Raw genomic sequence first — 25,018 nt, 5'->3', positions numbered from 1 at the left:
GAAACACCTACCACCAGGTAGATCTTGGAGAAGACAAAGAAAGTCTGGTCCCCAACCTCAATGGTCTAAAACAGAACGCCTGAGGCTAGCTGTCCTTGACACACATGCCAAAGCACAGACAGCTGCACAAAGCGCTGGGACACAGATGGCCTCTGTTCTTGTGAATGGGCAGCCACAAATGCTGCTATGGAACCTTAAAATGTGAAAATACGATTGTAAACCTTTGAGTTATCGCTACCCAGCTCTGCCTGATATGGATGATGGCTACGTCTGGGACACTGTTTCCCTAACCTGTGCCAGGACACCTGGGCAGCTTTGGGTCTACACTGTCACCCCTGTCTGTTCAGAATATATAACCCTTCTGCTACAGCATTATAGACCTGGAGCATCCTGCTCTCCTGAGCAGCTGATAGACAAACAAAAGGCGATGCTTTTGAGCTTTGGGGCCCTCTTTGTCTTCCAGCCGTTTTTCTCAGGATTACGGTATCCAATTGGGAGCCCAGTATGGAACTAAATGTGCCCTCAAGGGTCCTTTCTATGCTGTATCTTTGTATGCCTCTGTGACCTGAGTTGTCCTGGCCTAGGAGGCCCAGTCACACCTCTGCAGCTAGAGGAAGACTGCCCAGTAAACCAAACCATGTACCAAAATGCCCCTACCAGGGCACAAAGATCTACTCCTAGGGGGCCTGCTGCAAGTGTCACATACCGGAATAGGGTTGGCATCAGACAGGCCATCCCCACTCCCCAGTCCACACTGAGAATGAGTAGACTATACCTCATTCTGCTCGCACCAAAACCTGCTTTCCCAGGTCTCTCAAAGGAAGGCTATCCTAGACTAATAAGTGTGTGCACAGGGTTGGAACTCTATCCAAAGGCTTGGATTTCATGAGGTGCTGGACCTATTATCCTCTCCCCAAGCCCTCTTACCCCCGCCACCAGTAAGCAAGGCACTCCCATATTGTACCACAACCTATCAAAACCAGGTGTTTCTGGTGGCCATCCCTAGGCTCTGCCCTTCTCCATGCAGGACCGTAGGACTTTGGCCTAAAATCTGGCCCCTAGCACTGAGTCCTGGTTGTGTGTCTAATACCAGCACACGTGTCGGTGCCTGTATCTTCCCTAGCTTGAAGAGTACAGCTAATGGTATTGAGCCCCACGTATTAAACAAACGTAAGCGGTTAGAGTCCCAGAGGAGCCTACTTCACCTGTGCCAGTCTGCCAGCTCCTACTGAGGTCTCGCCGCTTCTCAAACTCAGACGACACGTAACCAACTCTGACAAGTGCTTTAACATTACTGTAACACTCTGGAATTGAATCACACTCTTGCAATACCCTAGTCTGAGCTAAGCCATAACCCCTTTCTTACCCGTTGCTTGGAGGATACGCGCGGGTCAGAAGGATACCACTAAGGGCTTGCCGTCTGCTCACACCAGGAAGCTGGCAGAGGCAGCAGAGAAAAGCCCATGTTATCCAGCCTGTGTTACCCAGCCTGCATCATACAGTCATTAGTGGCACTTGGTGCTTCTACCAAAGAGCCCGACTATGCTGGCTCCAGAAGCCTTGACAGCTGTTTGAGGAAGAATGCCAGCCCTCCGCAGACATAACGCTTCCTTCTGTATGTGGATAGAGTTTGCAAGCAAAGGTCCGCGGAGCCCAACAGATGCACCGCTAAATCAAAAGCAGATTCTATATGCAGTAGATTGAGCTCCCTAAGGCTTGGATGTCTTCTGCAGCCTGGCATGGCATTGCTTCAGGGGTCCTCCTGCCTGTAGATAGATTTCATGGGCTAACATGGCTGCCTAATATTGGTGCCATCTACATGGAAGTTATGTTAGCAAGAATCCTGGCATACTGAGCTGAACGTTAGAGAGCGAACTGTGGCGAGATTGAGTTGGGTGCACAAAGTTGCTCACAACAAAATGACAACAGCTAATGTCCACTGAGGCAGAAGCCATCAGCGGCCCCAGCTCTTCCCAATTCTGTTTCACCTGGAAAGTCTGGTGCCAACACTCACTCCTTCACTTTCTAAACCTTTCTTAATTTCATCTTATGCGAATTTGTGTTTGCATGTGTAAGTGTGTGTGTGTGAGTGTGTGTGTGAGTATGTGTGAGTGTGTGTGTGTGTGTGTGTGTGTGTGTGCGCGCACGCGCGTGTGCGCGCTTCGTGCCTGCAGACACCAGAACACAATCCTGGGTCCCCTAGAATTAGAGTTACTGACCATTGTGAGCCCACAATATGGGTGCTGGAAACTAAACCTGGGTCCTCTGGAAGAGCAACAAATGCTCTAACGCTCTAGTGATATCTCCACCCCTACTGTTTCTCCTTTTGATAGACTCCTGAACAGGTCAGCTGAAATTATTCTGATCTCTCCCTGACCTCAGCCTTGTGCTGCAAGTACGTTCCTGTCTGTTATCTGCAGCCCTGGGCCAGGCTCTTCTCTTCTGCTGTGTCCTGTAGAGCCTGGAAACCTGACAGGGGTGGCAAGGGAATGAAGAAAGAACAGATATACAGACACACATGCACAGAAAAACGGGGATCAGGTGGGCTATGCTCATGCTAGTGAATTAGTGGATTAGCCCACCGTGAGTGGGGACATTGCCTGGCTGGCTGGGATCCTGGACTATCTAAACGGATAAAGGGCACTGAAGAGCCTGTGTGTATTCATTGCTTCCTTCTTACGTAGCCAGCCGCTTCAGGCTCCTGGTGTCTTGTCTTCCCCACCATGATCGGCTGTACCCTGAATCAGGAAGCTAAATAAGTCCTTTCTCTCTTAAGCTGCTTTTTCTCATGGTGTTGTATCACAACAACAGGAAAGAAACTAAGGCACAAATTAAAAAAAAAAGTGTGAGCCTGTGAACCAGAGTCTAGCAAGCAGGTGTCCTGTGACTCTAGTGGAGGCTTGGGAAGGCTTTGTCCCAGTCTCCTCTCTTGTCAGGTAGGGGGCTATTTGACTTGTCAAGTCCTGGAGGATTTCAGAGAGAGAGAGAGAGAGAGAGAGAGAGAGAGAGAGAGAGAGAGAGAGAGAGAGAGAAAGGAGGAGGAGGAGAGGAGAAAACAAGAGAGGAAAGGAGAGGAGAGGAGAGGGAAGGGGAGGGGAGGGGAGGAGAGGGGAGGAGAGGGGAGAGGAGGGAAAGAGAGACTGGCCAGAACATCAAGCTGTGAGCGCCTGGGTGCTCAAAGAAGGGACCTTTCCTTAGCAAGCTTGGTGGTAGGAGGGGGGAAAACTGGGCAGGAAGCAGACTTCTAACAGCAAAGAAACCGTTAGAATCCATCTCCTCGCCCAGGCTGAAGCCTGAGCAGCCCCACCCAGCCCCTATCCACTATCAAGGACACTTGTCAGCTATCAGAAGCCCTGGGGACACTTTTCCCTGCTTTATCAAGGACCCGAGGAAACATTTCTCCAACTGAAGATAAGGTATCCCGCCCCCCAGCACTACCCACAGAGACACACTCTTTCTATTTTTTTTTTCCCTGGCTACTTAAACTGAGTTTCTGTTATTTTCTGGAAAGAAGGCATTTTCTACCTGGATCTGCAGTGACGTGTGTGTGGAGAGGCAGGTAAGACGTGTTTGATTCCTTAATTTCTTCAACAGTGCTTACTGAGTGCCACATACCATCAGACACTCTTAGGGTCAGTGCTGAACAGTGTTGGGAGCCAGGCACAGTCTAATGGCCCTAACATGGGAATTCACAAAGTGAGGTCTGAGTTTGGAGTTTGGTCCTGCAAAGGTATGTTCTGATGTGGTTGGTCCTGGGGTGGGTGGTGTAGAAAGGACTTCCCTGGAAAAGTAATATTGAGCTGATGGAGAGAGAGAGAGAGAGAGAGAGAGAGAGAGAGAGAGAGAGAGAGAGAGAGAGAGAAAGTAGTAATCAGACAGACTTCACTCTTGCCTTCCATGTAGCTCTTTTGGGTTTAAAAAATGCCTCACGTTTCCCAAGACTTGCTGCTGCTGCATGCCGGTCCTGTCTCAGATCCCAAGTCACCACTGCGTGACCTGGTGAAGGTTAGGATGGAAATGACTCACTGGCGTGATAGGGAGGCCAGCACAAACCTGAAGGGGTCTCCTCCAAAATTCAATCTGCTTTGCAAAAGTTGCCAGATAAAAGATATTTCCAGATGGAGGGCCACTCAGGAAATACAAATGGAATATATTTTTTGATGCTTCTTTCTTTGTGAGATCTGATTTGAGGCTCCTCCTGCAATAGCCTGAAAGTGTGCGGAGAGGAGCAGGCTCTCTTCTGCCCTGCTGCCTTTGGGAGGGGCTTTAAAAAGGATGGATGTGTAGGAGGCACCCCCTGCCTCCCCCCATTCATGGACAGAGGCTACACCTGCTCCACGGTCAGACAGATGTTGGGCTATGGAATGAATGGTTGTACATAGCGACCAACTTACTGGTTCTCCGGCCTCTGAGCCAAGCAGGCTTCCACAAAGATGGCTGTCAGGGATTTGGGGACTGGTACAGTTTCAAAAAGCTTACGAGGCCAGGGGTGACCGTTGAGGTATCCGAGGGGGGTCTCACTGGGTCTGGCTTCACTGTAGAACCGGGGATGTTAAAAAGGACCATGGAGGAGCCTGAGAAGGCTCTGAGCTCCCTAACACCATACGGAAAATTCTGCCTGTGGGACAGATGTGCAGCCAGGGAACGGCCATTAACTTTCACCAGAGTTCTTTGTGTGTGTAGTAAAACATATATAAAATTTTACGGTAAATACACACAAAATCTACCGACTAACCACTCCCAAGTGCACAGTTCAGTGACACTGGACACATTCACATTACTGTGCGACCGTCACCCACCATCTATCTCCAGGGCCTGTCTTTGTTTAATCTTCCCCAAGTGAAATGCTGTGTCTGTCAAACCATAACTCCCCACCCTCTGGCTTTCCAGATCTGACCTCTCAGCACACCCTAAGAGCGAAGCCATAGCTTCTGTCTTACTGACCGCTTCCTCCACTTAGCTTAATGTCTTCCACATTTCACAGCGAGTCAGAATGGCCTTTCTCTTTGAGATGGCACAGCGCAGCACTGCACGTAGGTGGCGCTACCTTCTAATCCGTTCACCTGTCAGTGAGCACTGGGGTCACCTTTGTCTGCGGTGAGGAATGCGGCTGTGCTTGAGTATACAAATTATCTGCTCAGGTCCTTGTGTTCATTTCCTGGAGGTGCAGATCCACAGGAGGGGTTGTTGAATCGTATGGGAATTATATGGGAATTACTGCTTTCACAATGGCTAGGCCGTTTTTTTTTTTATTACCATCCACAGGGTTTAAGCATTCCAATCTTTCAGAGCTTCGCCAACACTTGATAGTTTCAATTGTTTTTATTTTTGTCTTATTCTCAGTTTTGGTGCCAGAGATGGGAGCCAGGGTTTCACCCACCCTAAACAACTGTGGCTAAGCACACGCACACTCTCACATCTAAGCAGTATCCTCCACTCTCACATCCCCCCTTGTTACAGGAGTCAATTCTAATAGAGACGGAGTAGTGTCTTCTTGTGAGCTTGGTTTTCAGGTGTCCGTGATGAGGGATGGTGAGCATGTTTGTGTATGTTTGGGGCACTTGGATACTTTCTTTGGAGAAATCTGTACGCAAGGACTTTGCTTACTTTGAAATTGGGCTGCTTGCTTTGTTCCGTGCTCTGGATCCTCAGGTCCGATTGGACAGATCATTTGTAAATACACTATGCCATTCCAGGATTACGCTACTTTCCACTCTATGGATGGTGCCTTTTGGTGTCCAAAATCCCTCCGTTTTCATGTAGTCCAGTTTGTCTATTCTTAATTTTGCTGCCATTGTCCTTAGTGTGCACCCAGGAATTCACTGCTAATTCCAGTCTCCTAATGCGTTTCCTCTACGCTTTCTTCCAGGAGATTCAGTTTTAGCTGCCAACACAATGATTCTGGGGAACTTCCTCACTGACATAAAAACCCTCCAATTATTGCATCAGTATGAACCTAAAAGTTGGGCAGCTGATACCATGGACATGATATTGAAAGCCTTTAGTTCAAAACAAATTATTGAACATCTCCAAACTGAGGCACCATGCAGGAAGCTAATGAATATATATCATGATCTCTCTTTTCTAAGAACTTAAGGGAAGACGAATTTTGAGGTGGCAAGATGCTGCACACACAAAATCACGAAAGCTAGTGAGGCATGTACCCAGGTCTTAGAGCTAAGAATGAGGAACCTCAGAAACACTATCACCCCGAGATTCAGGGGCAGAAGACCAGACCTTCGGGATAAGCATACAGTTGGAGCTGTGGCAGGCAGAGAAAACGGGAAAGCTTCTGTAGCAACCACGGTGATCACTGGTGTTTACTGAGCGCTTGTTTTATGCTGGCCCCTGTTCTCCTTCCAGCTCACACAGGATCTCAGTTACTGCTCCCAGTCCTGGAGTTATCATTGCTTCTATTTTATCAGTGGGATTTGCTCTTGATTACCCGGATAGTGAGTTGTGAAGGAGACAGTCAAAATTAGATTTATTTATATTAAAGCCTCTATGTTTAGTCATTCTATTTTAGTCAAAGCAGACACTTCAGACAGGGATACAAGAGTACACAGTGCACAGATCCCACGTACAAGGAGGATGTTTGAGGCCACGGCAGAAGGGAGTGGAGGAGCTGGAGCTTCAGTTTATGGGGTAGAAATGAGCAAGGATGGGGTGCCTCCATGGGAGGGTAGAGGAACTTGGCCTTGCTGTGTAAAAAAAAAATAATAATAACAGAATCACTCCAGAGCATCAGCGCTAACCTTCAGTTCACTTCTTTCCTCTTGAAAAAAGTGAGACAGCTGAGGCCTCACAAGATTGGTCAAACCATAGAAGGCCATGGGCCATTGCGAATTCTGTCATAGGGTGAGGAAAAAAAGTAGAAAAAAAAATACAGTATTCCAGACAGGCTAGGTTAGCCACAGGGGAATGAGGGCTGATCAAAGAGGAGCAGGGAGCTGGCAGAAAGAAGCCCCTTTCCTGGTGTTTCCTGAAGGGCACCTCCCCCTGTAACAGGTCTCCTCTCTACCTGGGTCGGCCATAGATGTGAGCCGAGCTCTGCTTTTCTCTATGGTTTGTAACTCACAGAGACACAAGGACGGGCCGTGGGGCTAGGTATCATCAAAGTTTCCTTCCTCTGTCAGGCCCAGTACATATGGCTTCCCCATCAGCACCTTGGTCTCAACTCCCGCATCCCTTCCTCCAAGGGAAGGTTCCTCTGGGATGCAGGCTTTCGACCAGGGAGCCCTGAGTCTGGAGAGTTGATGACTACGGTGACTATGGCAAGGTCCAGTCTCTATCTCTGCAAGTTGCTCTCCTGAGCTCAAGGCTGGGCCAGGCCTTTGTAATCCGAGTCCATGAGTTCTCAAAGGGTCTCTATAGCAAGAAAGGGAAGGTATGTGCCCCCAGCAAGGCTATCAACTCCTCTGCTTTGGCTAAGCGCTCACATGGTAGGATTTTACCCATCTATCTCCAGCCAAAAGGAGCCCTCTGACTGACTTCCTCTAAAGGCCCCTGCTTAATTAATTCTAATAATAGCCGCTGCCGTTGAGTTCTTACTCCATGAGGATCACTGTGCTAAGCATTTGGCATGCAAGATCTCATTTTATTCCTACAACCCTATGATGAAGATATTATTATCCCTATTTTGCACATGATAAAATTGAAGCTCAGCCCTGTTACATAATTTGCCTGAAAACCTGCGAAGGAGCCAGGACTCAGGCATCAGCCATTCTAACGCCAAAGTCTGGGACTCACTGCGTTCTCTGCCTGCATCCTCGTGAGAGAGGGGATCCTCCAGTGGCAGTCACATGTCAGAGTGATGCCACCTGTGAACCAGGGTTTCGAGAAGCCAAAATGTCTATGTCTTTCAAAAATAAAACTCCTGTACAAATCCAAACTCTCATGCATAGCTATGGTCCTAGAAACTTGGGAGACTGAGGTTTATGGGTGGCTTGAGTTCATAAGTTCAAGTTAGTCTGGACCTCAAGAGTGAGACCCTACCTCAAAAACAGATGAATATAAAACTACCTCTAAACTATTGACCCCAATATTAATGGTATCTATGCCATATTCTTCATTTAAATATTATACTCAAGAAAGACAAGAGGAATTGGCCCATTTTGAGAATCCCACACCCACGCACTTGGGTATCTCTAACTTTTTTCCTGAATGAATCTTTTTCTTTTTACCCTCATGCTTAAACACATCTTTTACTAAAACAAAGCCCCATTTAAGAAACGACAGAGAGAGAGAGAGAGAGAGAGAGAGAGAGAGAGGGAGGAAAGAAGAAGAAGACACATTTCAGGCTGAAGAGAGAGCAATGCAGGAGCCTTCAGTTGGAGTCAGCTTGGTTTGCTGCAGGGAGTGAAAAGACTGGTGTGATTCAAGCATAAAGATGGAGAGGGAAGAGGTATAGTACATGTCAGATGACAGGGCCTCCCAGTCCCACATCAGGATTCTGGACTTCAAATGTGGTGAACCTGGGTCCCATCCACTGAGGTGTGTGTTACCTAGTCGGGACTGCCTCTACAGCTGCAGAGAAGAATTCCTAGAAACAGTACAGTCACAGCTCCATGAGTCTCTATCCGGCTCTGGCTCCCCTTAAACTTGGAGCAGCCAAGGAACTTCAGGTCCAGTACCAATGTGGTCAGCCACAGTAGGAGAAAAGGAGCCAAGCCGACTCACATTTGCCCAGCCTGCTAAAGGGTTTGAGTCAGCAGACATTCAAAACTGTTGAAGCTCGACTCTTTTTAATGCATCCTATGAAAGATGGCGGCCAATGACTCCGAAGTTCTGTAGAAACTTACTCTGCACCAGTGTCCTACCCCTAAACACCCCACCTGTTTCATTTCACGAAATCCTGCCAAGACGGTAGGCTACAGGTACTCTCTAAGTCCTGGTGTACAGATGTGGACACAAAGGAGCAGAAGCTGGGCCACAAGCCCAAGGCCAAGGAAGCAGAGCTGCTGGGGGCGAAGCATGGGTAGGCTCACCAGGAGGGAAGCCCTGCAAGCTCCAGCTGCTGCAAGGAGGAAATCCTACTTCTCAGCATTTCTCAGACCCCTTCCAGTAGGGCTAGCTAGGAGCTGGACTCTGTTAAGATCTGTCTGAAACTGATATTTAGGACAGTCCTTCTGTACCTGATTTGACCTCCTCTCCCCTGTCTTCCTCCCCCATCTCTATCCGACACCAGGTATAGGTAGATGTTTGATCTTGTGAAGGTCAGAGGTCAGCATTGGTGTTTTCTTCTATCGCTCTCTACCTTCTATTTTGAGTCAGGGTCTCTCGCTGAACTTGGAACTCACTGATTGGTTACTCTGATTGACCACAAGCCACAGGGATCCCCTGTCTCTCAGCCCTGGGGTTACAGAAACTGCCAAACTCTTTCAATGGTGCCTGGAATAAGAACTCAGGTTCTCATGCTTGTGTGGCAAGGGCTTTACTAACTGACCCAAATCTCGAGCCTCTGGCCTCTTAGTTCTCAAAGGTGACTCTGTGAGTGATTGGAAGGCAGAAAGTCAGTGAACAAAATCAGGGTGCAGCTGGAGCAGACTGTGTAGCAGGGAAACAGTGAAATTGCCAGCAGCGTTCCCGGCCAGATAGGCACAGTCCTAGGGCATTACCTGAAATATGGGAATCCCTAGCCTGAAGTCTTGCAAATGCTGGGGTCTCACTTCAGCTCCTCCTGAGGCACCCCAGACTCAGCTGTCTCTGGCAGGTGTCTCGATTTGCTGGAAGATTACTGCTTCTTGACGTGGTGATGATCGCTCCTGAAGGATGGGGTAATAGCAAGTGCTATCATTTCTGAGCATTTTCTAGGTACAGTCATTGTGCAAAGCATTTTTGCACGTATTACCCCACCAAAAACTCCTGTAAGAGAAACAGGCAACCCCGCGACACTGACCCTGCTCTATCCCCTATGGAACTTCTTTATGGAACTTCCATGTGACAGAGAAAGTAAGTAACTTCCCCCAAACCATACATCAGAGTTCTGTCTACGTAACTCCTGTGTCAGTTCCCAAGACTCAGTTGATAGGGATTAAAAACAGAAAACAAAAAAAAAAAAAACAAAACACTTTTTAAAAAAGATTTATTTGAGCCTCGTTCCTACAAAACCTGATTTGTTTATCACTAGGGTTACTGACATAACCAATTGGCCCTGAAATGTTCCCAAATGAGTTCCGAAATGCTGGAGTCTCAGCTCAGCTCCTCCCACAGTGCCCGATGGTACCCGATGGTATCCGATGGTACCCGAGTCTCAGCCATCTTTGGACAATGTAGGTCAGAAACCCATGGCAACTGAAAGTTTTAAGAACTTTGCGTGTGAGCCGAACCCATATTAAAAAGAGAGCTTTATTTTTGTGACCGTCACAACTAATAAGATCTATGTTGTAACTCAGCTTCTAATGTTGAAAGGGGGGGGGGAAGTAAATTGTTATGGTTGGCATTTTCTGAGCAGAAGTCCATTCTAGCAAAGAAATGTAGTCATAGTCACTTGAGACTCTTTTCCCTGAAAGATAATTGTAAATGTACTAAGAAGAGAGAGTGAAAAAATGAAACTCCCAGTGAGAAAAAAAATATAATCCAACTGGGGTCACAAGTTTCATTAGGACTGATTCAGACTTCTGACATTCTTATATTAGAAGGAAAACTTGGAAAATGCTTAAACTTCAGGATATTTAATATTTTTGAGGGTAGAGGAGACATTACAGTCCAGCCCTGCTGGATCTCTCCAGTTACTGGTTGCTGCAGGAAGATATGATGAGGTCATGGTTGCTTTAACGTCAGTCATAATAAAAACACATTTTGAGACTTGATTCTAAATGTTATACTTAAATTTGGGCGACTTAATTGCCCATAGAGTAGGAATGAAGTCCCACCAGTAGGCAGTAATTTCTTACAGCCACTGTGTGTGAAATTGAAATCTTAAGATATCATGTCAAATAGGCACCTTCTTGAAGAAGGTTCTCCCCAAAGAGTTGTGAAAGATAAGAAGTTGACCCAAAGTCTCATGCACACCTTCTCCCTTTAACACACTCAGGTCAAAGCAGAGGCATCTTATTAAAAAGAATCTTTATGCCCTGGAGTTGGTCATTCCAAAGTTACCTCTTGGAGCCCACGGAGATATTTATTTTAATAACTAACTCCAACCCCGTAGAAAATCGGAGCAAGGAAAGTCTCCTGGCCAATGCCCCTCCCACCAATCTTCATTCCACTTCAGACAGAAATGAAAGTAGAACAACAAGTTCCCTAGTTATCACACAGTTTAGGTTTGCCGAAACATTGTAGAGAGTTTTGTTTTTAATGACAAGAAAAAAAAACAAACAAGAATCTAAATGGGAAACTGTTTATATAAGGAAGGTGGGTTTTGGATCAACACGAGGGCATGCACGCAGACACAGATTTTAATTATCTTCTTTCAGTTCACAAACGTCAGGACTTGGCGATGAGAAGATGACTTGAATCTGTGGGTAGTGAGTCAGGTTATTACTAGTGAGCAATCAATGCGGATTTGGCTCCGTATGAGCACATTAAGCATCCAGGAATTCACTTCTGACTTCAGCAGTCATCTTCCAGGGTGAGTTGATCTAGGCTGCAAAAAGAATCTTTAAAATAGGGGTGAAATGCCTATGGCCTTGATAAAACAATGGACTCTAAAAGCACTTGAGAGTTTCCTCTTTGCAAGCTTCAAGAGTGGCATCACCATAAGCTAACAAGCCTTGACCAATCATTTCTAAACCCAGTTTCAAGGAAGTCAAGGGTCAGGGAAACTCAAGTTTTCCTCCCTGGAAAAGTAGCTAGTTAGAGTCCTCTTCTTCCCGTCTGCATTTCTTTCTCCTTCTAGAACTTGCCTTCAAGCTTGGAGGAGAAACCTGAAACCCAGATCAAGCCTGCCTTTTTCTTTGCTTTTATATAGGGCAAAATAGGTCCTTGATCATTGGAAAAGCACTTCGTCTGGTCCGAGTATTGCTGGCACTTTACAGAGAGGGCAAACCTAACCGCTGGAGTCCGCTCTTTGAAAGATGCTGAGGGAGGGAATTCTGGGGCCAGCAGATGGAGAGGAGACCCGACAGTGTGGTCCCTCCCAGCCACCCTCCCCGCGGGATTAGCTGCCCCCAGCACTGCTCAGGCGCACCCGGCGCGTGAGGTGCCTGATCGCTCAGCTCGCGGCGCTCTCTGGAGCGCAGACGCAGCCACTAGCTCGCCGCCAGCAGAGCTGTGCTGTCCCAGGCATCCCAGAGCACTGCGACCGTAGACCTGGGACCTCGAACCCTAGACGAACGTGCGCGAGCCAGCCACTAGGAACGCTTGCAGTTCCGCAGGTGCCTATCTCACATTCTTATCTTTTCTTTCCCGCTGGAGCTGGTCAGGTAGCTACTTTCTGCCTGAAACTAAAGGGAAAGGCAGAAGAAGGGGAACCCTGAGAAGGACGAATTTAGTGGTAGCCCGGCTTCTTGCCCCTGGAGAGGTGCTCAGGGGAGACTCTCGTTCTCCAACGCGGGCCCCTTTAAGAAGCCAAGTCAGTGCTGCTGCGGCTGCTGTTTGGATTGCTAATCCCCAGGAGCCCCGTTTAAAAAAAAAAAAAAAAAAAAAAAAAAAAAAGGAAGAAAAAAAGGGGAGGGGGCGGGCAGCTGTCTCTTTAAATGTGATTTCCTTCTATTGTATTTGAATCGTGATCAGGAAAAAGGAAATGAAACCAGAGACAGAGGGAAGCTGAGCGAAAATAGACCTTCGCGAGAGAGGAGGGAGCCCGGGGAGAGAGCCGCGCAGTCCGCTCCCCGCCCCCAGGCCGCCGCCCCCTCTCTGCCCTCCGCGCCCCGACCCTGGCGAAGGTGCGGGGGGCTCGGGGCGACCGGGCGGAGCCTGCGACTGCGCGCGATCGGGACCGGGCGGCGGCTGCGGCTGTGGTGACGGCAGCGGGACCGGGATGGAAGGTTAAGTCCTGAGCAGCGGCAGCTGCCGCAGCCGCCGGAGGGAGACCGGGCTGCTGCTTCCCGGCCCCCTGCCTTGGCCGCCGAGCGCCGGGCAGCCGACTGATTCGCTCTCTCTCTTTGGCGTTTGAAGGGAGCGCTGTGACTGTCCTTGAGCGCGGAGGGGCGAGCTCGCCGGCGGAGCGACCCAGCAAGAGGAGGCGCAGGAGCGGCGGCGCCCGAGCACCCGAGGGGGTCCGAGTCCAGGCAGCGGGCCAGACACGCGCCACAAAGGGAGCGCCTCCGCCACCAGGCACGCCGCCTCCCTCCCCAATGTCCTCGGCCATCGAAAGGAAGAGCTTAGACCCGTCTGAGTAAGTGTGGAGCTTCTGTCCCCGCGCCCACCTCCCACCGGGTCCCAGACTAGGAGCGAGGGACTGGCTTCAGGTACGCGCCCTCAGCGTGCCCTTGGTTCCTTGGTGTCGCAGGGGCTCCCCCTGCCTCTCGGGTGACTCTGGTGACACCGAGAACACCGAGAGGGACTGGGCGGCGGAAGCAGTAACAGGGGTCGTCCCGGGGACCCTGCGGGCCGCTCCGAGCTATCTGAAAAGCTCCCTAAACCTTTCCCCCGGCCAGAAAGTTTGTCCAAGGTACCTGGAGTTCCCAGATGCGGTGCAGGGAGAATGGGTAGAAGGACTCCGCCCCCTCCCCTCTCGCTCCACCGGGTTCCCTTTCTCTTTGTCCATTTGGCCCTGAAAAGGGGAGACACTTCAACAGAACGTTTCTGGGGTCCCAGACGGTCTCCGACCCAGCCCCAGATAGAGCAGCTGCGGGCATTGATGAGGTTCGCCTGTCCACCTGGGAACTGGTTCAGTGCTCCAGAGACTTCTAGAATAGCTAATTCGGAGTTCCTCTGGGTACATATTCGCCCCTCCCCCGAGTCTTCTTGTGTGGGCATTCGAACCTCGAAAGTTAGTGCACCGGTTGTTTGTTTATTTTATTTTTTTATCTAGGTATATTTTTCTGGGAAGCAGAATCCCACCGAACTCTCAGAAGGGCTTGGGGTCAGCGAACCGGAGCTGTAATGAGCTTGTAGTGTCTGTGCTCTAAGCTTTACGCTGGTTTGCAAAGAACAACCCACCCCCCCCATTCCTAGCCCCATACCCTAGCCTATTCTCTAGCTTTAACAAGGGGAGCCAGGAATGCGTAAGGTATCGGTTTTCTGCGTCCACGCAAATGCCCTTTTAAGAATCGTTAGCTGTCTGGTTTTGAGTTGTATTCCTTTGAAGTCCCCATCTAATCCTTTGAAGGGATTTGTTAACACAAGACCAAAGGAGCAGGCTAATGACTTGTCCATTTGTGCTTTTAAGGAGCATTTGTTTTAGTGGCTTTTTTTTCCCTTTTCCTGCTTTGAAAGAATTGTGCTTTCCTGCTGAAGTTCCCCTACTCACCTCCCCCCTTCAATTTCAGCCTTCTGGGGTGTTTATTTACCTGGGTTTTACCCTCTGTCAGCAGCATAAAAACTCAGCGTGTTCTCATAAAACACAGGAAGTCCCACGATCCAGAGAGAATATAAACATCACTCTTCGGTCTTGAAGGTTAAGACACCAGCTCAGAAAGGAGCTAGGTTTGTTGACATAAAGACCAGCTTCCTAAAAATCTCAGGAGAAAAACAACAAGCCTTTAAAAAACAAGTTGGTGTCTACAGTTTATTCCCTTTTAAAAAGAAACTTAGCATTACATCTGAGCTCTGAGTTTTCAGAGACTGGACAAGACATAACAATCCAGTTAATCCAGGGAGTCAGTCAGTCAAACTGGTGTTTACTGCTTGCCTGGCAGCACAGCCTAGCCACTCATCCTTTATTAGAAGTTGAACCTACAGAATTCAAAATTCGGCTCCTTAAAAAAAGGATTTATTGTTAATTATGTGTATGTATGTGCACTTAAATGCAGGTGCCCCCACCCCCAGGTCAGAGGTGTTGGATCCCCTAGAGCTGGAGTTACAGGTGGTTGTAAGCCACCCATTTTGGGTGCAGAGAGACTCTCACTGGGGTCCTCCGGAAGAGCAAAAACCACCCATGTGAATGAGCCACCTCTGCAGCCTGAGGGTTGGGTTCTGTTAAGGAAGTTTTGTCTTTCCAAAGTTTGTGCATTTTTACGCCTCTGAGACTAGAAAACAGGAAAGTATCTCGAGGCTGTGATAGTGAGCACCTAGTCCAAGGGATCCACTAATAGTGCCCCAATGCGTGCCAGTAAAGGAAGGCTATAACCAAAGACGGGCAAGCCGGGTGGGGAATGTCTACAGAACACTTCCCCTCTTTCTGGGAAATTGTCGAGAAATTTCATCAGAAATCAAAGCTACAGAGGTACTCCGATGTTGTATTCAGGATTGGCTGGTGGGAGAAAGTCAAATATTAACTTAAGGTGAATCTCATTCAGCCTTTGGCTTGAATTGTTTGCCAGAGATAATGTCAGGTCATCATTAGTTACAGAAAGACAGATGGAGTCAGGATCTTGCCCTGTTCTTATCTGCTCTCAGACCCTCACACCTCTTTCTGTAACAACTCACTCACCTTCCAGCTGCTGCATCATGTGCTTGCTCAAAGCCAGCCTGGGTCTTTACAATGCTTTCTCCAAATACAGATTGGCCCTTGCCTAGACACATGCAAAGGTAGCATGTACACAGAGAGCCAGAATTCATGAACATAGATTTCCTCTACCATGCGACTGGGGAGCCTTCCTGCCTCCCTGTGGGTCATTTTAATTCTGGGGCGGGGAGGGGGTTGTTCCAGATAAATGCAAACACTTCCCTTTCAAAGGTGGTTGGTAATAACATTAGCATCTAGCATGATGGGGGTTCTGTGGGTGTTTTTGAAAGCCCAAAGCAAGACCATGACCTATGCAAAGAGAAGAGAACTGAGTCTGAATCAGTGTACTCGAATAGGCCCGAGGGTCCTAGTTAACTCCAGATGGGACGGAAACCCTGACATATAACCTATAAAAACAAAGACTGTAGCGTATTATTAAAACTATTTAAGGTCTTAGCCCATCTCACCCATAATTCTATATACACGAGAGGCTAAGGGCAGAAGAATGGAAAGTTCCATTCCAGCCTGGACGAGTTAGCGAGAGCTTGTCCGACACTTTAAAAGGGGGAAAAGGGTTTGTAAGGTGCCTCCGCTGCTAAGGCGGTTGCTACTGAGCCTGGCAGACTGAGTTTGATCCCCAGATCAAACATGGTCGGAAGAGAGAACCGAGTCCTGAAAGTTGTCCTATGACCTGTGTGCGCTCATGCACACGCACGCCCACATGCACCCTTTAAAAAAAATAAAATAAGGGAGCTGGAGAGATGGCTCAGTGGCTAAGAGCATCTCCAGCTCTTACAGAGGACCCAAGTTTGATTTCCAGCACCCATATTAAATGACTCACAATCACCTGTAATTCCATCTCCAGGGTATCTGACACTTCCAGCTTTCTGGGACTCCTGCCCTTATGTGTACATACCCAAACACAGACATACAATTAAAAATAAAAATTTAAGAAAAATTTAAGAACAATACAAGCTGATTGATTTGGTTGCTTTTTTCTAAACAAACAAACGAAGCAAAAACAAACAAACAAACAAATAAAACTGACTTGAGCTTCAAACTTCCTGGTTCTAAAAGAAAATAATCTAATGTTTTATGTGAAAATGGTAGGTTTGGTGTTAGTATTTAGCTAAATATTTACAGCGGATGCTTAATGATATGAAGGTGTTGGGAGTGCCCAATAAACACTCATTCCCCAAGTCTCACTGTCCTTAATTATAATGGGGCTGAATTTCATGTGTACAGGCCTATTAGGCCACAAGGTCACTTGGTAAAAGTGCCAAATAAAAATAAGAGGCACAGACTTATCACCCCAGGGTACCCAGGAAAACTCCATTGGGCATTTCACAGTAGGAATAAAATCTAATTTTTAAAATTAAATTAACTAAATTTTTAAATTAAAAATTAATTTTTAAAATTAAAAAACTAGATTCTTAACACTTTATTGTTTTTAATTGAGCTATACATTTCCCCCCCACTCCTCTTCCTCCCTCCCTTCCCCTACTGCCCCCCCCATGCTCCCAATTTACTCAAGAGATATTGTCTTTTTCTCCTTCTTAGGTAGACCCATGTATTTCTCTCTTAGAATAAGATTCCAGAGAGCACTAGCTAATTATTACAAATCGGCAAGCATTAAGTTTTGCTCCGTCTCCCATTTGACGTCACAATCATTTCTTCCATGCCCATTTTCTCTTAGAAAGGTTATTTCTTCTTATCTGTAAAACAGAAGTTTTTAGGTTCCAGGAAGGTAAAACAAGCAGAAGGTCTATGTATGACTTTAAAACATTTTTACACATATTTGTGTGTGTGGTGTGTGTGTGTGTGCGCACACACACATCTATGAGCATAGGTACCCCAGTAGAAGTCAGAGAGCAGCCTGCTGGGATTGGCTCTTTCCTTCCACTCTGTGGTCCTGGGATCCGCATCAGGTCACCAAGCACCCTTACCTCCGAAGCCATCTTTAAAATGGAAGAGCACATTCCTCAGGCTCACTGTGAACAAACCGCCTGGATTGAGAATTTGGTATCAATATAATTGCCTTTCATTCTTAAGACCGTTGCTTGCCCCTTTCTCCACTTTCTTTACTGCTTTAACTTCATTCAAAACACTTTACTGTTGTAAAAAAAAAAAAAAAGTATGTGAAGAAAGACAAATCTAACAATGTCCTCTGCTTAACAACAGTATTGTATTCTAGATACTCTTTGCAAAGATTCATTGGATCTAGTATTCTTTTGTTGTTTTGAGACTGTAGCCCTGGGCCTCTTGCTGCTTCTAAACCTGAAAACCTGATCCCTCCAGTTTCCACCTCCGGATTGGCTGGGATTAATACCCTTATTAGGTGGTACTGGAGACTTAAACCTAGGGCCCCTGATATGTTAGGCTGCCTCTCTACCCATGGACCTAAATCTCTAGCCAAAGATTCATTCAGAAAGTAGGACGGAATGCATGTTTCAATTGAAATAACTAGATATTGGTGGAATGTTTTAGTTTGGAAAGAGAAAGCAACCTAATACAATTTTGATTGCTTTGTCCTTGCTTCTCTCCCTTTGATTCTGTGCACTGGGAAGGGCTTCAGTAGGGTGAATTCAACAGATTATCCGTAGATCCTTAGCACACTGGGTCATCAGATGCTTCCATTGTGAGCAGCTCCTCTGGTCCCAAGTGTGTTCTCTAGGATTTGACAGTGCATATGTCCTGGGTACCAAAGAAGAAAAGAAGGGAGAACTGGGAAGCACGAAGGAGAAGGTAGAAGAAGCAGAAGATATCAAAGGTGTCCACGGTGGTGCTGGAATATAGTCAAGGGTACAGCGCCACCTGCAGGTGCCTTGGACATCTTCGGGTATCAAGTCTTCAAATTTTCAAACGATAAAGTCTCTCTCTAGCTTGCTCCCTCCCGTCTTCATCCGAGGGTGGCTTTGTCTCTGCAGTCTGAGATAGGGAGTCCTTTCTCCTTACATTGCTGGAAAGAAGTGGAGTAAGGTTCTCCATTTGGCATAGAATCATTCCTGGGACCTGGGACCTGTCTGTCCCTTTGGCGAGTTATTCCTAATGCTTGGCCTCCTCCTCCTCAGGGAACCGGTGGATGAGGTGCTGCAGATACCCCCGTCCCTGCTGACATGTGGTGGCTGCCAGCAGAACATAGGGGACCGCTACTTCCTGAAAGCCATCGACCAATACTGGCATGAGGATTGCCTCAGCTGTGACCTCTGTGGGTGCCGACTGGGAGAAGTGGGGCGACGCCTCTACTACAAGCTGGGACGGAAGTTGTGCAGAAGAGACTACCTCAGGTACCTTCCTCACATTCCCCGGCTGGGTTTGACCACGTGGCCTCTAGCTCTTGTTCTGACTCTGAGGAGCCTGCCCAAGGGTGCTAGGCCGTGGAGGCTGAATGGCTGCCTCTACAGAGAGGCCATACGCTCTTCCTCCGCGGTAGCCGTGTCTGCAGAGGCACATCCCTGTGTGGTAACCACTAGTGTCTTTAAAGGTAAGAGAAGAAGAAACACAGAATTCGGAATAAGGACAAAATCCTGGAGAGCGTATCAAAGGATAGGGTTTGGAGAAGTATGCACAGGGAAACAGAGTATATCACGGGAACTGGGGGTAGAGAGAGTTCGTTTAGAGTTCATTTAGAAGTTTCGGGGTGGGTCCTTAAGACCTCATTTTAATGCTCAATAAACATATCCATATATTTAGATATTCTTTTGTATGACTCCAATATTATTGATAAGAACTTTTAAAATAACCATATTATCTTGCTAATGAGCTCCAAGCACTGAGTCTCCCAGCAAAAAGATGGCATTCAGTGGCTGTAAAGGGTGACAGCCCTGGATTCAGTAGGCCGATCACAGCCTCATTGCTTCCTAGAGCTATGGTCTGGGCAATGGGGGTAGTAATTGTAGTTACTTCTAAGGCTAAAATAATACAAATGAAGTTCTTGACTTGGTACATGTCTTAAGAAATAGATGTTAGGGCATTTTATAGTTGACATATGTCTCAGTGGTATCATAAATTATTTTCCAATATAATGGACGAGGAGTTGGGAGCTCGGAAGGATGAAATCGGAAGTGTACAAGGCCAAGTGAGACAGGAACTTTCCCCTGATCTGGGGCACCCTCTTCTCGATGTGAGTGTCTGGCACCCCCTGAGTGTCTGCCTGGCACGTTCTGGCATCTCTAGCTTCTGTATGAGCTGCACTGGAGGTCACTGTGCCCTGTTCTGTCAGATCCAGTCAGGTGTTCGATTGTCCGTTCTTTGTCATCGTACACTGGTAGGAGAAAGTTCCTCCTGTGTGCCCCCTGAGCTTGCAGCTCCAGTATATTAGGACCATCCGGTCTCTGGAAGAAGCTCTTTCAGACTCCAGCGCCCATGACTGCTGAGGTGGCTCTTCCTCCTGTATTTGTTCTCAGGGCTTTGCATATGTGAAATAAAAAGCAAACTACTGGTAACCCCACAGCCGAAAGAAGCTTGTCTGGTCCTCTGAAGACTGAATCAGCTTGTACATGCCTATATCCTCCGACAAAAATCACTGCAAATTTAGTGGGTTTTGGGGGAAAAAGAGAGAGAGAAAATAGAGCAAGCAGATCTGACTATACTTTTGTTGAATTTCTTTCTTTCTTTCTTTTTTTTTTTTTTTGAGTTATAGGCAAATAGAATGGAGATAAATACAGACCTGGTTTGACTCACTCCAGATCTGCCAAATCAGTCAGAAAGCAGCTGGGTAAATGATTCCTACTGGGCCCTTGCCTCCATCCCTGTCGAATCATTTGAATCTTATTAAATGAAGTCAGATACAGTAAGGTCAAAGGAGCTGATTCCTCCCTATCTCCACGGTTTTATAGAACATTCAGGAAGAAAGACAGTGCTGCCTGGGCTTGTTAATCTTTTCCATTTTCAAAAAGGAGAGGAAAAAAATAGTCTGGGAGAGCCCAGTGTTAATTAACTTGTGTCTTGGTGACACGAAATAATTCTTCTCCCTGCTACATTCCCAGGCAACATGTTAATTAACTCTGCATTAGTGCAGGCGTTCCCAGCCACCCTTTAATATTTATATTATTGTTATTAAAATGGGCAGCAGAAAGCTTAAGGCACTGACATCTCTTGACAAAGGAGGGATTTTCTTCTCCTCCTTCTCCTGCTCTTCCTCCTCCTCTCCCCTCCTCCTCTTCCTTCTCCTCATTCCTCCTCTTTTCTCCTCTGTCTTCTTGGATGGTTCATTCATTATGGGTTTGTTTACTTCAGTTCTTTGGGCTGATTTTAATGGGGTAAGTTCAGAATGACTCAGTGGGTCCTCCAATGAGGTCCAGTCCCTCTCCCTAGAACAGCTTCTCCACATGATGGTCTTGAGTAGTCAACTATCTTCTAGTCCTTTCGAGATATTCAACCTCAAATATCCAGGCCCTCAGCTCAAGCCTGCTACTGTTACATTACGTTGTCAGCAGCTGTTTATGTGGGTGCTAAGCCCAGATTCTCATGGATCCAGTTTTCATGAACCCTCTAGCCTATGGTTGTGTCTCAACAACTGGCTATGCATCTTGTCAGCACCTGTTGTAGCCAGAAATATGCAGCCTCACCAGACTGTGCAATGACCCTGGTGCCAATACTTCAGGGGAGTCCCAAATCCCTGCAGCTTAGAGGGAACCCAAAGCCACTTGGAGATGCGAATTATGATTCAGGAGTCACCAGATAGAGGGACAAAGGTCCTTCTGAGATTGTGCCACTCAACTCCCTTCCCTCTTCCCGACTTCCCCTGAGGACATCATAAACTATTTGAATATAAATCCTTGCCTGTGGTCTGCTTCTGGGTCATCCAGCCAAGACATGGATCCTCTGAGCCAGAGATTAATGCACACGTTAAACGTCGAGTCCTGGCTTATTTTCCTTACTGTTATCATCTTGGAGTTCCTGATTTGGAATGGACTGCCAGGGTCTTTTCCTCTGGTCCTGGGCTTGCAGTGTAAGACACGGAAGCCTAGAGAGGACATGTCATTTGCTCAGGTCACCTAGCTAGTTAGAGGTGACTCTGGGAACAGAGCTTATCTCCCAAACATTAGTCCTTTGTCCTTTCATTAACTGCCTGATGTGGTATAATTTGCTTCCTGACTTCCCTCTAATAACCCCCCCCCCCTTTCCTTAAGGATCTCACACCTCAGGCAGTCAGATTCATTTGGTACATACTGTTTTCTCTGTTGTGTGTCTCTGCTCAGCTCCAAACCTCACTTACTGAACTGTCAGCGCACCAGAATACACTCTGTGCTCTGTGCCCTCCAGGGCAGCCGTTACCCACAGCTCCACCAACTGCTCCGGTGGAATAGAGTGTTCACCATGGATGAGTCTGCTTTCAGCCCAGAAAGTGGGATCCCAAAGAGAGATGAGCTCCAACCTCTCTACTCACAGACCCCGCTTATAGGCCGTTCGTTCTGGCTAAATGTCGCAAACTTTGGTAACTGCCTCTACCTCCTCATCATCTCTTAGGATGTACCAGTCGATTCTCCCATTTTTCTACGTGGGTAGGAACTGCTAATGAGAACAAGCGTTTACCAGAAATGGTCATAAAGGCTCTACATGGACGCTCCAAGCTCACATGCTATGTTACAAGCCCCATATGAAAATGACCCCACAGCAGAAGTTGGTGTTCCCATAGCCAGTGTTGGCTCAGTCATTGATCTCTGATGCTGTGGCATGCCCTAGGTGTGGCACTAATGTCTGGCACTCATGTCTGGGCACTGTAGCTACTAGGATAACTTGGAGAAATCCAAGGCCACACTACCTTCTGGTCCTTATCCTGATGCTCTTCTTTTCTTCCAGGCAGGCTCATCTTTAAACTTTGGCCATCGATAGATTCATTAGCACACAGACGGCTGAGCCTGCCTTCTCTTAGGGATCTCTATCGGGTAGAGGGGTAGTTGAGAATTTGTGTTTCTAACAAGCTCCTGGGTGCTGCTGACGCTGCTAGTCCCTTGACCAACTCACCGAGAACTATTGCACTGGCTCCTGCTAAGTTGCCTCTCCCACCCCAACACTAAATGTTGCTTAATTAGGTGGCTGATGCACTGAGGCTAAAGAGAAACTTGATTTAGGTGTGAGAAAAGTGATCTCCCCAGAGTCATGTTGAGGGGACAGGGGGAGCATGAATGAAGATCTCCTGTGCATCCTGGAGAGATGCTGTTTGTTCTCTGGGTCTCTGAGGCATGATTAGTGGGATTGCGTGTCTCCCAGGATGCTCCTGTCTCTTGGCAGCTGGGGCTCCAACGAGTAGTCATGCGGACCCGGACTTTGCACCTTGAGACCAGGGAGATGACTCAAGGCACACTTCCCAGGGGGTGAAATTAGTGTCTGTTGATGTCAGTAGAATTCGGAGCCTCATAATGATGCCCATTTTATTGCATTCCTGGTGAGTTGCCCCTCCAAGCCTGGCTCCAGCTCCTTTTCCATGTTAAGTTCCTCTGGGGAGGGGACATGTACTGCGTACTGCGTGCCTGACTTCTTCTCACAAGTCACTCCAGCTGCATCTCTTCCAGAGCTGGTCCACGCGGCCTGGAGGCATGGATCAAAGCAGGAAGGACTCAGGGAAGAGAGGAATAACAGAAAATAAAATGCCACAGTGTTACCCAGCCTATCCTCTCTGCTTTCAAGGAAAGATTCTTGGGCTGTTATCCGGGTGCGGCTCTTTTGTTGGTTGGTTTTTTTTTATTTTGAGACAGCATATCATTGTGTGACCTAGTCCTGCTTGGACCTTGCCATTCTCCTGCCTCAGTTTCCTGAGGACTGGGATTTCAGATGTGTACCTTTGTATCTGATGAGGTCCAGCTTTTCCTAGCTCTGTGGAATCCTGATGGATAGAGCCAATCACCAATCCCTCCTGTCTGTTATCTCTGCCCCATCTCTTTGCTTTTTTCCCCCCCTTTTGGCCCCAGGCTTTTTGGCCAAGACGGTCTCTGCGCTTCCTGCGACAAGCGGATCCGTGCCTATGAGATGACCATGCGCGTGAAAGACAAAGTGTATCACCTGGAGTGCTTCAAGTGTGCTGCCTGCCAGAAGCACTTCTGTGTCGGCGACAGATACCTCCTCATCAACTCCGACATCGTGTGTGAACAGGACATCTACGAGTGGACTAAGATCAATGGAATGATCTAGGCAGAGTCCCCGGCCCCTTCGGGGAGGTGTTCGGTGAGAACACTGTCTCTGTTGGGTTCATTTTTAGGCACTTTGGGAACCTGAGGGTGGGCGAGGCATGACTTAGGAGACTGGACTCTCCTTGGGCACCAAGACATAGCATCCACATGACATAATGCAAAGGCCACGGCTTCAGTGACAAAAGGACCAGCCCTTAGAGAGAATTTGTGGTCACAGGCTATCCGTAGTAACTGACAAGATTAGTGGAGGAAACGTTTGGGGACCAGCATGCACTGTGCCATCATGATAGAATTGCCCAGCTAGGCAGTGTTGGGTAAAGACTATGTGTGACCATGGCATTTATGGAGTAGAGATGTGCAATTAATTTCTTCCTGGCTTTGGAACTACGCTATTCTAGCCGCCATCCTTCACACGAGAGAAGGAAAGAGAGAAGAGCAGGCATTCTTTTTTCCTAGTCACCTTCCCATGGCCTAAAGCTTTGGAGCCAGGGGAAACTGCATGGAAATACATTTCTGTTGGGAATGAAACACACACCTTTCAATCAAACAAATAGTTAAAGCAAAGCTGATGAATCACTGTTTTTAGACACCTTCCTTTTGAGGTGAGGCACCCCCACAGATTGTTTCTATACAAATGTAAATCTTAAGAAGTCAAAGTTGTCAACTATTTTATTATCTTAGATTATATCAAAGTATTTGTTGTGTGTCATTAAAAAAAAACTTGATTCTGAAGACTTAATAAAAATGACAAGCTAAAATACCATGCTGTTGGTGTGAAATGACTTACCATTCAGGCTAGCAGGGAAATGGTTTGCTGTTTTCGCTCAGAAAGGTGAAGTAAATAAGCAATTTATTTCTAGGCCAAATAAAAGTTTCCATTTATTGCAAGGGTTTATATGAGGTTTATATAGGTTTCTGTATTACGGGCAATTATATAACAGGCCATCACATAGCTCAGAGGGATGTAGAATAATTAAGTTGTTATTGTAAAATGTGCATTTCACTTTGGCATTGTGTGGAGTGAGTGGAAGGCAGCAAGATCATTGCCTTTGGGAAACTTGTAACCTAGAAAGCACACAAATACATAAAATAGATTCCCTTTGGGAGAGAAGGTAATTACCTGGCTTGAAATGTGGCGAAGATGCTGAGCTTGACATTTCTATTTTCCAAGATGTGTGTCTCAGGGTGTTTTATGACAAGTGGTTACGAGGACCTTACTTTGAGGATTTAAAGCTGGCACCTTTTCTTGTGTGCTCGCCTGCACCCCCGTCTGGGGCGTGATCTGACTTCAAGCGCCCCCTGCTGGTCATTCTTCAACCTACTAGTCCGAGGGCGTCCCAGGGAATGGCAGATCTCCATGAAGGATATACTTTCCATTATTTCATAAAACATT

The 25,018-nt window shown here is 47.2% G+C and overlaps 1 protein-coding gene and 1 long non-coding RNA gene across 5 annotated transcripts; one reads left to right on the top strand and one right to left on the bottom strand.

Moving 5' to 3' along the window:
* Positions 1–3,381: 3,381 nt before the first annotated feature.
* Positions 3,382–24,385, top strand: Lmo2 (LIM domain only 2). 4 transcript variants are annotated; one of them, XM_048443645.3, is made up of 4 exons: positions 3,382–3,559; positions 13,060–13,279; positions 18,565–18,780; positions 23,407–24,385. In XM_048443645.3, the coding sequence occupies exons 2-4, from the start codon at positions 13,239–13,241 to the stop codon at positions 23,624–23,626; spliced, it is 477 nt and encodes a 158-aa protein (XP_048299602.1). In that variant the 5' UTR covers positions 3,382–3,559; positions 13,060–13,238; the 3' UTR covers positions 23,627–24,385. The 4 variants fall into 4 exon arrangements, with proteins under 4 accessions (XP_048299602.1, XP_048299599.1, XP_048299604.1 ...); XM_048443642.3 differs by lacking the exon at positions 3,382–3,559 and adding an exon at positions 3,667–3,730; XM_048443647.3 differs by lacking the exon at positions 3,382–3,559 and adding an exon at positions 12,183–12,317.
* LOC125406614 (uncharacterized) lies at positions 11,328–13,773 on the bottom strand. Its single transcript, XR_007233968.3, has 2 exons — positions 13,560–13,773; positions 11,328–11,587 (listed from the first exon to the last, which is right to left on the bottom strand). It is a non-coding gene; the product is annotated as an uncharacterized LOC125406614 (long non-coding RNA).
* Positions 24,386–25,018: the final 633 nt, after the last annotated feature.

The sequence above is a fragment of the Myodes glareolus genome, chromosome 10, assembly GCF_982192425.1.
Source record: "Myodes glareolus chromosome 10, mMyoGla1.1, whole genome shotgun sequence".
NCBI classification, from domain to species: domain Eukaryota; kingdom Metazoa; phylum Chordata; class Mammalia; order Rodentia; family Cricetidae; genus Myodes; species Myodes glareolus.
This window is presented reverse-complemented; position numbering and strand designations above follow the sequence as displayed.